The sequence below is a fragment of the Rhineura floridana genome, chromosome 22, assembly GCF_030035675.1.
Source record: "Rhineura floridana isolate rRhiFlo1 chromosome 22, rRhiFlo1.hap2, whole genome shotgun sequence".
In the NCBI taxonomy this organism is placed as follows: Eukaryota; Metazoa; Chordata; class Lepidosauria; order Squamata; family Rhineuridae; genus Rhineura; species Rhineura floridana.
In genome coordinates this window covers 9,731,935-9,746,592 of record NC_084501.1, presented here as the reverse complement: position 1 = coordinate 9,746,592, position 14,658 = coordinate 9,731,935, and the positions used below count along the sequence as shown (strand labels likewise).

At 53.7% G+C, this 14,658-nt stretch overlaps 1 protein-coding gene across 11 annotated transcripts in view; it reads right to left on the bottom strand.

Moving 5' to 3' along the window:
* Positions 1-14,658, bottom strand: part of MARK2 (microtubule affinity regulating kinase 2) — a 144,140-nt gene that overhangs the window by 4,921 nt on the left and 124,561 nt on the right. For 5 of the 11 annotated variants that reach the window (XM_061606607.1, XM_061606613.1, XM_061606610.1 and 2 more), the window contains exons 12-17: positions 12,353-12,485; positions 9,864-10,042; positions 8,703-8,800; positions 4,846-5,004; positions 3,121-3,372; positions 1,007-1,033 (exon numbers count right to left, since the gene is read on the bottom strand). In XM_061606607.1, coding sequence (XP_061462591.1) covers positions 1,007-1,033; positions 3,121-3,372; positions 4,846-5,004; positions 8,703-8,800; positions 9,864-10,042; positions 12,353-12,485 — 848 coding nt within the window. The remainder of the gene's footprint in view (positions 1-1,006; positions 1,034-3,120; positions 3,373-4,845; positions 5,005-8,702; positions 8,801-9,863; positions 10,043-12,352; positions 12,486-14,658) is intronic. The other 6 variants (XM_061606615.1, XM_061606617.1, XM_061606614.1 and 3 more) reach the window with 3 other exon arrangements.

Sequence of the window (14,658 nt, the reverse complement as noted above, 5' to 3'; positions counted from 1 at the left end):
ACAAGGAAGCCTAGGATTCTGGAAACACTGCAGGGTCAAAGAGGTACGTAGGCTTTCAATCCTGCCCTGGGGTGTCAAAAAAACAAACGAACAAACCCCACAGCCTTTCAAGGCAGAACCTGCAGCCACATTTTGCAGATTTGTTTCCACAGCCATGAGGACTAGCAACCTCGCTCTTTTAAAAAAGAAAATAAAAGGTAAAAAGACCCTAGTACAACAGCAACCTCCCCGCCCCGCCCCCAGCAATTGCTAGGATCTTCCAGATTGCATTGAAAACCTGTCCAAGGCTAATATGCTGCTATTTGGGGCCATGTGGATTCCTAGGCAACCCACCCCACCCCCACCCCACATATCTGCCCTGAACTCTCAAGGCAGCTGCAAGCAATAGAGGCACAGGGACAACCCAGCTCCTCCTAACCGCCACCATGCAGGGAGAAAGGGGGATTAGTTGGGTTGGGAGGAGTGGGGGGAAGAGACAGAGAGAAAGAGAGAGAGAGAGAGAGAGAGAGAGAAAGGTTTTGGTTAAAGATCAGAGGCCCAGCGTGGGGGATCAAGGAAGATGGTGAGCACCTTTAAAGAGACAGCATTCCCAAGTCGAGGAGGAGGAGGAGGAGGAGGCAGAGGCCTGGCTCTGGGGTGGGGGGGTTAGAAAGCACCTCTGTGGCTTCCGCTGCCTGCCCTCCTCCCCCACTAAGTCCCAGGCCAGCTCATTTGCACGCAGCTGAGAGGTGGGCCAGAGCCAATGGGGTCTTTCCCCCCTCTCCCCCCCCCCGTCCCCGTCCCCCAGGCAGGGAGCTAACAAGGTCCCTGCTGTCCCTTTAAGCGTGCTCTGTGCGAGCACACGCACACGCACACACACACACACACACACACACACAGACACCATTAGCAGCCAGAAGGCACAGAAGTGTGTGTGTGGGGGGGAAGGATGACGAGAGGAAGAAGCCGGCAGGGAGGAGGAGGAAGAAGAGGAGCAGAGAACAAAACCAGAGTGATGAACGCCTACCTTCTGGCAAACCTGAAAGACAGATTTCTAAAAGAAAAAAAAAAGGGGGGGGAATGGTGGGTGGGCGGGTGAGTGAGCGTGAAAACGACCCAAGTCAGCCGCACAGGAGCAGGCCAGGGTGCCCCAACCTCCCTCCCAAAAATATTAGTAGTGGAGGGGGAGGGCGTCCCAGGGGGAAAAAACCCTCCCTCCCCCTCCCCAAATTAGGGAAGTGCAAGGATCTTCCTCTGGTTCAGCCAGAGGCAGGGAGGGGTTCCCACTGCCCAGCTGCCCCTGGGACCGTGCAGAGAGGGAGACAGGAAGCCAGGCCGGGACCTCAGAGGCACGTGGCTGCCCCTCCCCACCCCATTCCTGCTACCGTCTAATTCATGCCACAGAGCTGTGAACAGAAGCTGGGGGGGGGCAAGGAGGGCAGCAAAGAAAGGAGGAGTGGGGGCTTGTGGGGCAGGAGGTGCTGGGCTGCACAGATCGGCTCTCCTATCGTAAACACGCACTCCCCCCCCCCAATTAAGACAAAAGGCTTTCCCAGGAAGCCACTGCCCACCTCACAGCACATCCTCTCTCAGGGCAGGGTGGGAAAGGGGAAGCCATCTTAAGGGATACTCACACACATCCGCACACACCGGAAATAGCTGCCCTTGAGGGGAGGGGTTCCTTGAGCCCCCAGCTGCAAGACTCTCCTGGCTGGATTCTCACAAAAAGGGGAGCTGGGGTGGACAGGGCCCCCCAGGATGCCTTCCCTCCCCACTGCCCTGCCAAAACCGTGTCGCGGGGAAGGAGCGGAGTTTGGGGGAGGCCCCACGGGGCTCCAAAAGCCTTGTGCGGCCCTGAGAATGAGCTAGGACGCTCGGCTGCTGCCCCCAAAACGGATAGGGTGCTCTGCTGCATTCCCTGCCCACCGCCTTCCCAGGCACGGCTGGCCTGCAGGCCCCATGCCTCCTCCCACCAGCCCTCTGCTTCACTCCCGGCCCAGCGGCCCAGGCAACGGTTCACCTGCAGGAACGACGGCTGCAGCAGAGGCTGGGGGGAGCCCTCGGCAATGGCCAGCCACGGACGGGCAGGAGGGCACAGGGAGGCAGACCTGGCCTGCTCCACTGTTCAGTTAGACTCGGCCAAACTCCTTCCCGAGCTGCAAGCCAGGCCTGGGGTTCCCAGGGAGGAGGGGCAGGCAGCTAGATGGGGACCTGCTCCTAGAGACAGCAAGGCGGCTCCCACTTCGCGTCAGCCTGGCAACGGTTCCTCAGCCCCCCCCCCCAACCTGGTGGGAGGAAGGCCACCTTCAGCCCTCTCTCCTGAGCTCCACTTCCAGGAAGCTTCTCTCTGGCGTGGCCCCTCCAGATTTGGCTACCAGGTCCCCTGTCGGCTGCTTCAGCTGGCCCCTCATACCTGAGCCCATTTGCCCACGGCTGGCCCTTTGCCTCTTGAGTGGCTGATTCGTGTCTCCTCGGAGAGGGGCCCCTCCTCTGCCCCATTTGCAGGAGAGAGCTGAAAGGGTAGAGAAGGGGCTCCCCCACCCCTCCTTGATGGCTGCTACAGCAATAACAATAAAAAAGAAGGGGCTGCACTAAGCTTGCTCACAAGGCTAGTCCTCTCTAAGGCCTCTGAGCGCCAGCTGGAATGGATCTGCCCGGGGAGGTAACTGACACTCCTGTCCCTGGCTGGTTGTGTGCGGCAACATGGTGGTAGTGGGGGGGGGGAGCGGGGAGGAGAGACGCAAGACAATGAGGACACTGAGCCAGGGTCACAAGGACATAGTTGGCACGGGGATTAGGGGTGGAGTTAGAGGGCACTCAGAGGGTGGGCCAGCTGTGCACCACACACACACACACACACACAAAGTCAAGAGGCTTCTGCTGCTGCCATCATGCTGTGCCCTTTTGGGTGGAAGATGGCCTGCATTCATCGCCCACCCTCAAACCGAACCGCACCACAAAATACCTGACAAGCGATCCTGGCGTTGAAGCCAACAAGCAGAGACCCCCAGCTATAGATATGGAAAGGGCTCCCAAGGGGCGGGGGGCACAACTCCTCTTCCTTCCTTCCTCCTCCCCCCCCCTCACAGCAGTACCAAGATGCACGTGGCGTGCGCGCGCGGTTCCCACTTCCCTGCTCACCTGCGCACAAACTTGGAGGTGAACTTGCTGAAGAGGTTCCCTGAGGCCCCCCTCCTGCCTTGGCTGTTTCCGGAGGGCGAGGCTGGCGTGAGGCCATAGGGGAGGTTCTGCTGGTCCCGGACCTGCCGGAGCTGCCCGGCATGGAAAGTGCTGCGGCTGGAGACGCCCCGCGGGAAGTTGGTGCGCTCCGGAAGGGCACTGCTGATGTTGTGGGCTGAGGGAGAGGCGACGGGGACCCTCTGGGGTGCAGTGCTGTGGGGAAGGAAAGGAGTAGAGAGGAGAACAGTCAGGGGCCTGCTGGCTTTGACTGCTAAGGAGCGGGCTGCTCTAGGAACTGCTACTGGCTGGGCAGAACAGGAAGCTCTTTAGGGCAAGCCTGCCCTTCATAAACCACTTGTGACAGCCTTGGTCCCTCAAAGGATCCTGGGAGTTGTAGTTCTATGAAGGGACAAGGGAAGTTCTATGAAGAACTACACAACTGAGATCCTATGGCTGAAACCCCAAGGGAGTTCTGGGTAAACGGTGTGACCGTTAAAACTGGCCTGCAACCTAGTTTAAGCCTATACCGTAACCGTAGGCTGAATGCTGACATCTCCCTACAAGGCTGCAGCTGGGCCAGGAAAGGCTGCCCCTGAAAGGGGACGCAGGGGCTGAGACATCTATACCCTCCGCTGGCTGCTTAAACCCAGCAGGCGCTGCAGATCCCTGGTTAGCCACTAACTTTTACAAAAAAATAAATAAATAGCCCGTATTTTGAGCTGAGCACTGGCCTGCAACCTTGGTAAGGGGAATGGGGTTTCTGCACCTTTAAGTAAACTACACCTCCTGAAATCTTGTTCTATACAACTACAAAATGTGCAGAAGCCCTGTCCTCTTTGTCATGCCCGACTACCTCAAATCTCAGCTGCTTCCACTGCTTGGTCCTCCACCAGTTGAGATAGGAGAAAAAGATTCTTGAAACCGCTAGTCTTCAGTGTTGACAGCAGCCTCTGCCAAAGCCTCTTGTTTCTGTTTATGTACCTCCACTGCTCACTGTTCTGGCAGGAGGGCCGTGATTGCTAGCTGACAGAAGTGAGCCTCAGAGGAGGATGCTGACAAGAGCCTCTGCTGGGGCCCTTCACCGTGGAGAGGAGGGGATTAAAGGGCCCTTTGCCTGAACCCCATGTGGCTTAAGCAGAGAGGAACAAAGCTGCATAAAAGAAGGGGAAAGGGCCTCGAAGCCTCCAATTGCTTGTTATTTGGTCTGGTGAGGACAGGCAATTGGAGGCTTCTGATCCTGTTCTATGGCTCCCTTCAAGCCAGCCAATATGCCATCGCCTGTAGTTAGAGTACACCTGAGAGGTTGTCTGTTCTACCAGATACTCCCTCCTCTGTAATACTGCTGTGCTGAAGCTGTTCTGGAAAAATATATATATATTCCTGCTGCATCCCATAAGGCAGCCTCCAGTTGTTGGAAGCTGGGTGTGCACAAAGCAGCTGGAAGGTACTAGGCTGGAAAAGCCTGCTACAAGGCTTCCCAATTCCCCCCCAACCCCAACCCCCCACTCTTGCCTGTTGCTCGCCACTCACCTCCAGGCCCTGAACGAGTGCGCTGGGGAATGGCAGAAAAAAAGAAAGAGAGAGAAGGGAGAGATCTGGCTCCAAGGTAGGGAGCAGGCAGGAGGAACAAAAATGGTGGAGGGAACTGGGGTGGAGGACACAAGGCACACACAGCTGCCCACTTGCCTGGGTCGCTGGGCCTCACAGTTATTGTCGGAGGGGGGCAGCGCGGGCTTGGAGGGGTGCACCGAGGCAGACATGGATTTCTGGTGCTGTCGTGGGCGCGCGGAGCTCACGGCGGCGGAAGCTGAAGCGGTGGAAGCCCGGGAGCCTGGAGTAGTTAGGCTAGGGGAGGGGAGGGGGGAGGAACAAAGAAAAAAACACAAGCAGGGGAGAAGCAGATGTTTAAAAAAGGAGTGGGGGGGGGAGGGGGAAACTGGGGAAGGGGGCTGGCTGTATCCGTGGCTGACCCAAGCAGCCCAAGACTCCTTGGGAAGCTCCCAGTCTACAACAGAGACACCGTCGTTTCCTGCTGCTTCCAACATCTGACTTGCTAAATACAATACAATCAAATGCTGCCTTCATGTTTCAGGAGGATTTTCTCACTAAGCTCTTCTCTCCTCTACAGGTCCTAGGAGGATCAGCTCCCAAGCACCCAAGACTCAAAAACTCGTGGGGCACCTGCCCAAGACGTGCCCTGTCGCCATGGCACCCAGACGGCGCCCAGAGTTGGGGGTGTATGTGTGCTGAGCCATCTGTGCAAGCCGGTGCAGTGCAGCATGACTGCTGCTGTGGCAAGTCTCCCACCCCCGCCCCCAAACACCTGCCATGCTTTCCCCCATAGGTGTCAAAGCCCAGAACCACAAGCATGGCCAAGCCCTGTCCTCTCGCTAAGTGGGCCGCATCACTGAATCAGCAACCACATTTCTTGAGTGAGTAGACGAGAGGCGGAGGAACCCGTGGCCCTTCTCCAGTGGCCCATAATTCCCATCACCCCTTGCCAACGGCTATGCGGGCCACGGGCTGCTGGTAGTTGGGAGGGCCAGCAAGGTTCCCTGCCCTGGCGTAGATTTATATCCTGGCTTTTAGACTAGAGTCCTCAAAGCGGTTCAGAAAGTTTGTAAACTAGAATGGAGACACTGAAACTCAGCCAGTCAGTCAGTAAATAAATAAATAAATAAACATGTAGAAGAAAACAAGACGAAACAAAAAGACAAAATGAAGGTCAGCCTGAGGAGGCATTGGATGCACTCTGCACCCACCCACCTCTCTCTCTCTCTGACCCTCTCTTTTCTCCCAGGCAGGAGTCCACGCAACAACCCACCCCACCTTGGAACAACCCTTTCCTTTCTCTACACGTTACCTATGCTCGCTTGTTTTTATCCTAATGCTTTCTGCGAGAGAGAGGGAAGGGCTCTGTCATCCTCCTTTCGTTCACTCAAATGTACGCCTCTCGGCTAGCCCTCTAGGTATGGCAGGTGTAGGGGATCCACTGGCCCTCCAGATGTTGCTGAACTACAACTCCCATCAGCTCTAACAAGCATGGGCAATGGCCAAGGGTGATGGGAGTTGTAGTTCAGCGACATCTGGCGGGCCAAAGGCTCCCCACACCTGAGACAGGGCCAGACTGGGACTGGTGCCTCTTGGCTCCACCTTCAGCTCTGGGTACGGCACGTGCTATCAAAAAACCAACCTGTTTATTTGGTAGCTCAGACCGTATCCACATGTTGGTCCTGATTCAATGAAACTAAAACTCCTTAGAAATTAATTTAGGTTCAGCCGAAGGTGGAAGGGGCCTGGATTTCCCCCAACCAATCCCTCCTTGCCACGGATACAGCCGCTAGTAAGTACATGGGTGTCTTGGGGGGTGGGTGGGAAACAAATATACAATATACAGCCCAGTATATGTGTATATGGGTCAGGTACAACCTTGATGCAAGAGCAGGAATGAATGTGGATGGAGGAAGGGGGGGAACACATGGCAGTTAGACCCTGAAAGAGCCCATGTTGTCAAGCAAAAAGAAAACATGGTATGTTATGCGTGTGCATGTAATGGATGCGAAATGAAGTGGGTCAAGCAGGGCTGCTTCTTCTGAGCCATGCTGGAAGTAGCAAAAGTGGGGGCAGTTGAAGACCAGCCTTGGATTTAAGAGCTCGCTTGGTAGCCCAGGCAATCAAAATTCAATCCAGGAGAGTGAGCAGGCCGGCCGGCCAGCCGAGGAGAGAAGGATAGCTCCATTCCTTCCCTGCCGGTCTCTGGAGGAAGTGAAGCCTGTCCTTCCGCTCTGCCTCTCCTCTGCCAGCCTGTTTGGTAGACAGCAGGGTTTTTTTTCTTACTAGCCTGGTTAAGAGGGCTAGTGGATTGCGTTTTCGTGTTGGCTGGAGGGGCTTCCCCTGTCCTGTGGCCAGCATGGAAACACAAGGCTAGTTGCCTCTTTGGAGGCTGATTTAAACAAACAAACCTGCAGGATAGTAACTTTTTTTGTGGGCCCAAGAACCTGAGCTGTGCTTCTATGGGGAATGGTGGTATCAACACACACCTGACTGGACGGCAGGGGACCCGCAATTCAAGCTGCACCCAGCTCATTGAAAAGGTTGCATTCTAGGGAAAGTGGGGAGCAGAAGATCCATCTTAGGCCTTGTTCTCATGGAGGTGCATCCGGGCTGCACCACTTCGGAGTGCAGGTGGGGTAGGGGTGAGACGGGAGGAAATGCTTCTTCAGGGCAACTGAATTCTCTTCACGTGGGAAGAAGGGGGAGCGGAGAAAGGAAGACTCCGCAGGGAGCGGATTGCTGGGCTTGAGGAAGCACGCTTAGAGGGGAAAGAGGGCTGGTTTCCACCTGGCAGGAGGACGGGCCTGGATTTTGCGAAGTTGCTGCAGGTCCAGGACACATAATCCAGGCTACTCTAGCAGATCCAAACAGAAGGGAAGAACAGAAGCTGCCCCCTCACCCCCATCCGCCATCTCTTCCCCTCTTCCAACAGCAAATCATCATTTTAACACTTTTAAAGCATGCCAAAATACTTCGACATTCCTCCTCGCCACAAACCAAGGTACTACTCCTTTTTTGGTGCATCGTATGTTGGGAACCGGAGAGAAGAGAATGGCTTTGGTCCAGGGACCATCCCTCTGGAGAGCCTGTGGACGGAGTAGGCACTTGGACCTGCCAGTTCTGAGCCAGGGTTAACTGCAATGGCTGCCCCCCCCCAAAAAAATCCAGGAAACTGTCGCTTGGCAAGGCTGCTGAGAACTCTTTGCCAAGTGAGCACCATCCCAGGAATTGTTGTTAAATCAGTGTTAAGTGTGCAGTGCATTCCTAACATTCTTAGGATCACATGGGCTTAGGACAGGGATGGGGAACATGTGGCCCTCCAGGGATTGCTGGACTCCGACTCCCATCAGCACCAGGTAGCAGCTGATATGGCAAGGGGTGATGGGAGTTGTAGTCCAACAGCATCTGGAGGGCCACAGCGTCTCACTCTGGCTCAGAAGGAAAAAAGTTAAAGAGGCAATAAAGGAACTTGAGGTAGGAGTGCACGAGCGTGTGCAATAGATTTATAATTTTGCTTCTTTTCCTTCACACCCTCCAGCCAACCAGGAACTATGGCCTTGCCTAGCCAAACAGAGGATGTGGCAAGGCAGATCTGATCTTCCAGTAGAGACTGGACAGTCACATGTTGGAGATGCTCTAGCTCTGGGCAGGGGGTCAGACTACATTGGCCTGCAAGACCCCTCCAACTTTAGGCTTACCTTCCGGCTGCAGGCAGAGGCAATCACTTGACTTGCCTGCACACAGTAAAAAAACGTGCCAGGGAGAAGGCTTTTGGCCGAGTGTCGTCTCTTGACATGCTAGTTTTCCAACTGCAGGAATTCCATTCCCCGAGCATTCAAAATGCAAGACAGTCCCCCGTCTACCTAAAGCAGCCCCAAGTGGATCAACATCTCTCTTTACCCTCCCCTCTTTTAAGTGCACCATGATGCCCGGGATTTGGCAAGTTCTATTCGTTATCAAGCTGCCTGGCCCCACCCCACCCCCCTTACCTATCTTTGCCGTTCTGGATGGAGTTCTGGCCCAAACTGGCCCGGTCCAGCATGGGCGAATTGCGGCTTCGGTTTGTGCTGGTCGAGAGGACGCTGTTCTGCAGAGGGGCAGAGAGACCGAGTGAGCTGGGAACCCTTTGCTGCCCCCTCCTCAGGAAAGCTGAAGGGGGAGGGTGTTAAGCTGTTCCAGCCTCTGCTGCTTCTACAGAGAGAGACTCTTCGTGAGCTGGGCTACTTGCATCTGTGCCATGGTCCCTCAGGAGCCCTGACAGAGTGACAGAGGAAGCTGCCTTATATTGAGACAGACCTGCTAGTCCATCTAGCTTAGTACCGTCTACGCCAGGTGTGGGGAACCCACGGTCCTCCAGATGTTGCTGAACTACAACTCCATTGTCCCTGGCCACTGACGTGCTTCCTGGGGCTGATGGGAGTCGCAGTCCAGCAACATCTGGAGGCCCAGCCTTGGTCTACACTGGCTGGCCGCAGCTCTTCAGGGTTTCAGGTAAGGGGCCATACCCAGCCCTTCCTGGAGATGCTGAGGACTGATGGTGAGACCTTCGGCATACAAAGCAGGTGCTCCCCTAGTGAGCTACGGCCTTTCCCCAACATGGGAAGGTGCCTCTTACTGAGCTACACCCATTCGCTCTACGCTGACAGGCAGCAGCTTCCCAGGGTTTCAGACCAGCAGGGTTTCCCAGTCCCACCTGGATACGCTGCCGAGGACTGGGACCTTCTGCACGCAAAAAGCAGATGCTCTCTCCACTCAGCTGTGGCCCTTCCTTGTACTTTTAATTCTGCACCTCTCCTCGTTGCCATCTTCCAATCCCCTCTGCTAGCTCTCCACATCGCTTCTTGGTTCCCCCCTCCCCCACATCGCCAACAGCTGACTAGAGCCTCCATGTTCAGAAGCAGTAAACCTTGGACTGCCGGTTGCCGGGGGAGCAATGGTGGAACAGGGTTAGCTCCCCTCGTGCCACAAACGGCAAGCCCTCCCGGGCACCCCACCCCCTCTCTGGCCTGGAAGCTCTGCTCCCTCGTCCTAAATGTGCAGCCGCAGGGGTGGGTTGGCTGCAGCTAGCAGAGGCTTTGGCAAGTGAAGAGTCTCTCACACGCACGCACCCCCCACCCCCACCCGGGGCCAACATCAAGAAAGGGACTGACTGTGGAAGGAGTGGGGGTGCTTTTCTTCCTCTCCAGGCTGGGCAGGGGGCTGGCGGGCACTTTGACCGTGCTGCTGCCCTTGCTGCGCCCAGCCTCACGCTCCTCTTCAGGCCGCTTGTTCTCCGCGTTGGCTGCCTGCGTCTTCTTGGAGTACGAGGTGGAAGTTGGGATGGTCGGTACTGTGGTGGGAAGAGCGGTGGGGTGAGAGCAAAGGAAGAAAGAGTCAGCGTGGCCAGGCCTGTTTTGGGAAAGGGCACCCAACGAGGGCATTCGGTTTGTGCTCCCTGGGCAGGCCTCTGCTTCACACACGCAGAAGGAAGGAAGGAACCCGAGAAGCTGCTTTATCCGGAGCCAGACCATTGGTCCATTTAGCTCATTCTCGTCTACACTGACTGGCAACGGCTCTCCGGGTTTTAGACCGAGGTCTCTCCCCGAGTCCCCAGCCCTACCTGGAGATGCCATGGTGGGGACTGAATCCGGAACCTTCTGCATGCAAAGCAGATGGCTCTAACCACTGAGTCACGGTCCTTCCCCTCAGGAAGGAAGGACAGACTCTCCTCTAGGGAGTTGCTGAAGGGACTGGAGAGTTCCACTGCGCCCAATGGGGGAAGTTATTAAACGTCACAGGGAGTTTTTACAGAATCTGCACGGTTGCAATCATGTGCTGCACAGAGCAGGAGGAAAAATATAACCTTGTGATTTTTTTGGGGGGGGGGGGAACCCCACAACCCAGTTTGTTCCTAGTCCCCACTGTTGGACATAAAGACTGGAATATAAAAAGAAGAAAAGGAGATTGTTCAGGATTCTGTTTGAGACTAGTGAGGCAGGAAAGCAAGGCTTCCAATCCTTGCAGCGGTCAAACAAACCCATCCACAACACCCTCCTTATGCCTCCCTTCATTCTCAGATGTCTGTACCCTATGCTCAATATCAGGCTCTTATACGTCATTTGCCTTTACCCTGCCCCTACCCCACCATTATGCAAACAAATCTGGGCTCTGGTCCCACCTAACCCCCAATTTGGCATGTTGTTGTTGTTATGTGCCTCCAAGTCGACTGCGACTTATGGCGACCCTATGAATCAGCAACCTTCATGAGCATCTGTCATGAACCACCCTGTTCAGAGCTTGTAAGTTCAGGTCTGTGGCTTCCTTTATGGAATCAATCCATCTCGTTCGGCCTTCCTCTTTTTCTACTCCCTTCTGTTTTTCCCAGAGTTATTGTCTTTTCTAGTGAATCATGTCTTCTCATTATGTGTCCAAAGTATGACAACCTCAGTTTCATCATTTTAGCTTCTAGTGACAGTTCTGGTTTAATTTGTTCTGACACCCAATTATTTGTCTTTTTTGCAGTCCATGGTATCCAATTTGGCATAATTGGTCAGATGTGTCTTGGCAGTATTTTATCTTGACCCTAGAATCTTATGCTACTTTTTATTTACATCATGTGCAAGTTGAATGCAGAAAGGCACATACAGCACTGTTCTTCGGGGCTTAAACACTGGCCACTGGCACGAAATGCTACATTTAAAACACTGGACATAAATTACCACTGAGATCATCCAGAGGAGGACTGTTGGTTGCCCCGCCCCCAGTATTACAGAGGCCCAACTGGCCTCAACCAGAAGTCGGGCAATGGTGTCTCCAGTCCCATGGTGTAGAAAGCTCTCCCAGCAGAGATTCGGCAGGAATCCTCGCTTTTGACTTTTGGGTGTTGCTTGAAAACTTGTTTCTGCCAACAGGCCCGCACAGCCATTTTAATGATTTTTTTGTATTGCTTTTATTTTATGTTGCTGTACACCACCCTGACATTTTGCGAGAGAGCGGCATATAAATATTTTTAAAAATGAAAAAAATAGAGGGAAACTGGCTTAGACAGCTTCGAAAGGGGACAGGATGAATCTGTGAATGAGACAGACCTCTAGGAACAGCTACTGGCCATGATAGCTAAAGAGAACCTCCATATTCAGAGGCACGTCTGCAACAAATTGTTGCAGAGCAACGATGGAAGAGGGCTATTGCTTCTGCACATTTCCCTTACACTTTTCCCAGAGGCATCTAGATAGTCACTGTGTGAAACAGGATGGTGGACTAGACAGGCCTTTGGTCTAACCCATCAGGGACTCTCCTTTCCAAATAATGCCAGGGAATATGAAGAGCATCCACCATTAACAGATTATTTTTACACACTGTCCAGCCAGTATGCATATTCCCCACTTGGAAGACTTTGCACATTCACTGGTCAATGTACGTAACACTCGCAGTTGTCCGGCATGATTGGGATGTCACGCAAGTTGAGCGGATGACACACACCATTCAGCACCCCTAACAGAGGCTCGTTCTCTGTCTGGCAAATGTGCAAAATGGCCAGTTCTGACACATGTTCTCCATCTTATGTAAATGCTTTTTCACTCCAGGGCAAAAGGAAGACAGGACTCTCACTGTGGTCCCCCTCGAGCAAGAAATGGGATGGCGGTAGTGGAAGACTCACCCTGGTCGCTTAAGCGGCGTTGCTTGGGGTTGGCCGATGCACTGCGCTGTACCTTGTGCGATGGGGAGGGGGCGGTGCTGTTGGTGAGTTCGGGTTGGGTCCGTGGCTTCAGGGTAATGCTATCGTTGTCAAGCTGAAAGAGAGCAGGGAAGAGGCGGGAGGGTGAGGGCAGGCAGAGAAGAGGCTCACCCTTTGAAATGGTACTCTGACCCAAGGCATTCTATTCAAGTATGCATTGATTTATATGCTGCTTTCCCACTCTCACAACTCTTAGAAATTGGGTAGAAAATGTGCCTGGGCCCGTTACAAGAAGCAGAGAGGGGGGAAACGCACACACACACTTTATATCATATTTCCTCTCAGTGGAGTAAGAGGAGAGCAGGAAGTCTGAACTGATGCAGTTGGGGGATGAAGAAAGAAATTGGTGCCTGTTTGTGTGAACATTCTGAGGTGGGGTTAGACCCTCGAGCCAAACTGCAGCCTGGTCTACCCACTCACATATACACACACACAGCAGAAGAATGAGGTGGCAGATATATCACTTCAGGCTCAAGTGAGGGATACAAATTAAAAAAAAATAAAACAAAAACTCCTGCAAGTAAAAAACCTAGCACATCAGGAAGAAAGATTCTAACCCAGCCTGATCCCTTTCTAGTAGATTTTTGCTCGCAGTTTTTTATGCAAGGGGTATTTAAAATAGTGCAGTTCATTCTACGCCAGGTGTGGGGAGCCTCTAGCCCTCCAGATGTTGCTGAACTACAACTCCCATCAGCCCTGGCCGCTGGCCATGCTTGCCAGTGAGCATGCAAACAGAGATCCTAATTTCAGGAAGCTGAATTCCACAGCCAGGGGCAAATTCCAGGAAGAAATTCTGGGCTTCCTTCTACCACAGCATGGAAAATATGCAACCCAGAACACAGGAAGCAGCAGAGGACAGAAGCTACAGGGAAGGGTCAACATGACACAGGATTCAGCTGCGGTGCTAACAGCAGCAACTCTACTGTCAAGTCAGTAGGTCAATTTGCTTGCTTCCACTAATGGTGTGGAAACAACCACACCAATAGCAACAGCAATATCTAACCCAGCAAACCTTTCTCAGCCGAAGGGCTGCATTCCCTTCTGGGCAACCTTCCGAGGGCCACATGGCAGTGGCAAAAATGGGCAGAGGTACAAAATGTGAATTTTACCTTTGTACAGTAGGCTACTTTCTACACAGACACACACCTCTCTCTGTCCTCCATCCAGGCAGGCAAGAGGCATGATCAGAGTTCAAGGACACATCCCAGCCAGACAAAAAACACCCAGCATACAAAGCAGGCCTAATGAGGGGGCGTGGCTTGCGGAGAGGGAGTTCCAAGGGTCATACAGAGAGGCCTGGAGGGCCACATTGAGCCCCTGGGCCTGTGGTTCCCCACCCCTGATCTAAGGCCTGGAGTGTCCATCTATCAGACACTATCCATCATCCCCCACGCCCCAGAGAGACTTCATCGGGCTGCCCTGTCACCAGGTATAGCTAGGGGCTGCAGAATCTCTGGCTGCCCATGCAAGGAGATATGCCCCATCCTTCCAAGGACTAAAACCTTGCCTGCTAGGTAGCACTCACTGGGGAGGTGGGGTGCTATTCTCTCATATGGTCTCCATGGAAACTTTGAAGGGGGGCAGCAGCTGAAATGCCACAGCAGCAGTATCTGAAGCTGGGGCGGGGAATACCTGTGGCCCTCCGGGTGTTGTGGGACTCCAATTTCCATCAGTCCCAGCTACCATGGACAATGGCCAGAGAGGATAGTCCAACAACATCTGGAAGGCCACACATTCTCCATCCCTGATCTGTGGGAAGGGAGAAACCTTCCTATCGCCCTCCTCATTCCCTTCCCCTGAGTCTTCCTAAGTCGCCACAGCCTTTCAAAAGAACCTGTGTGTTATTAATTATCAGTTTGCTTGCAGCCACCTTGGGGGCCTGTTGTCAGGCAGAACGGCTAGATATAAGCATTTAAAAAACAAACGAACAGAAAGGTCACATCAGAAAACCAAAACACAAAGGAGGGGAAAATGCACAGAGGCCGGGAAGACAAAAACAAGCTTCTTCCTTGTGACAATTAAATGGGCTGTACAAGCCTGCTCTGAAATTTTGTTCAGTTGTCACTGCAGACAGCGCTACACACCAGGTACAAAACCCAACGAAAACAGTCCATCACCTAGGAGGCTGCAAAGCCACTGAAAGTCTGTAAACCCCAACACACTCAGGGTGCTGTAAGCCCTGGCAGCGAGCAAGCATCAGGGGAGGCAGGCATCCAGTGGAGGCTGAC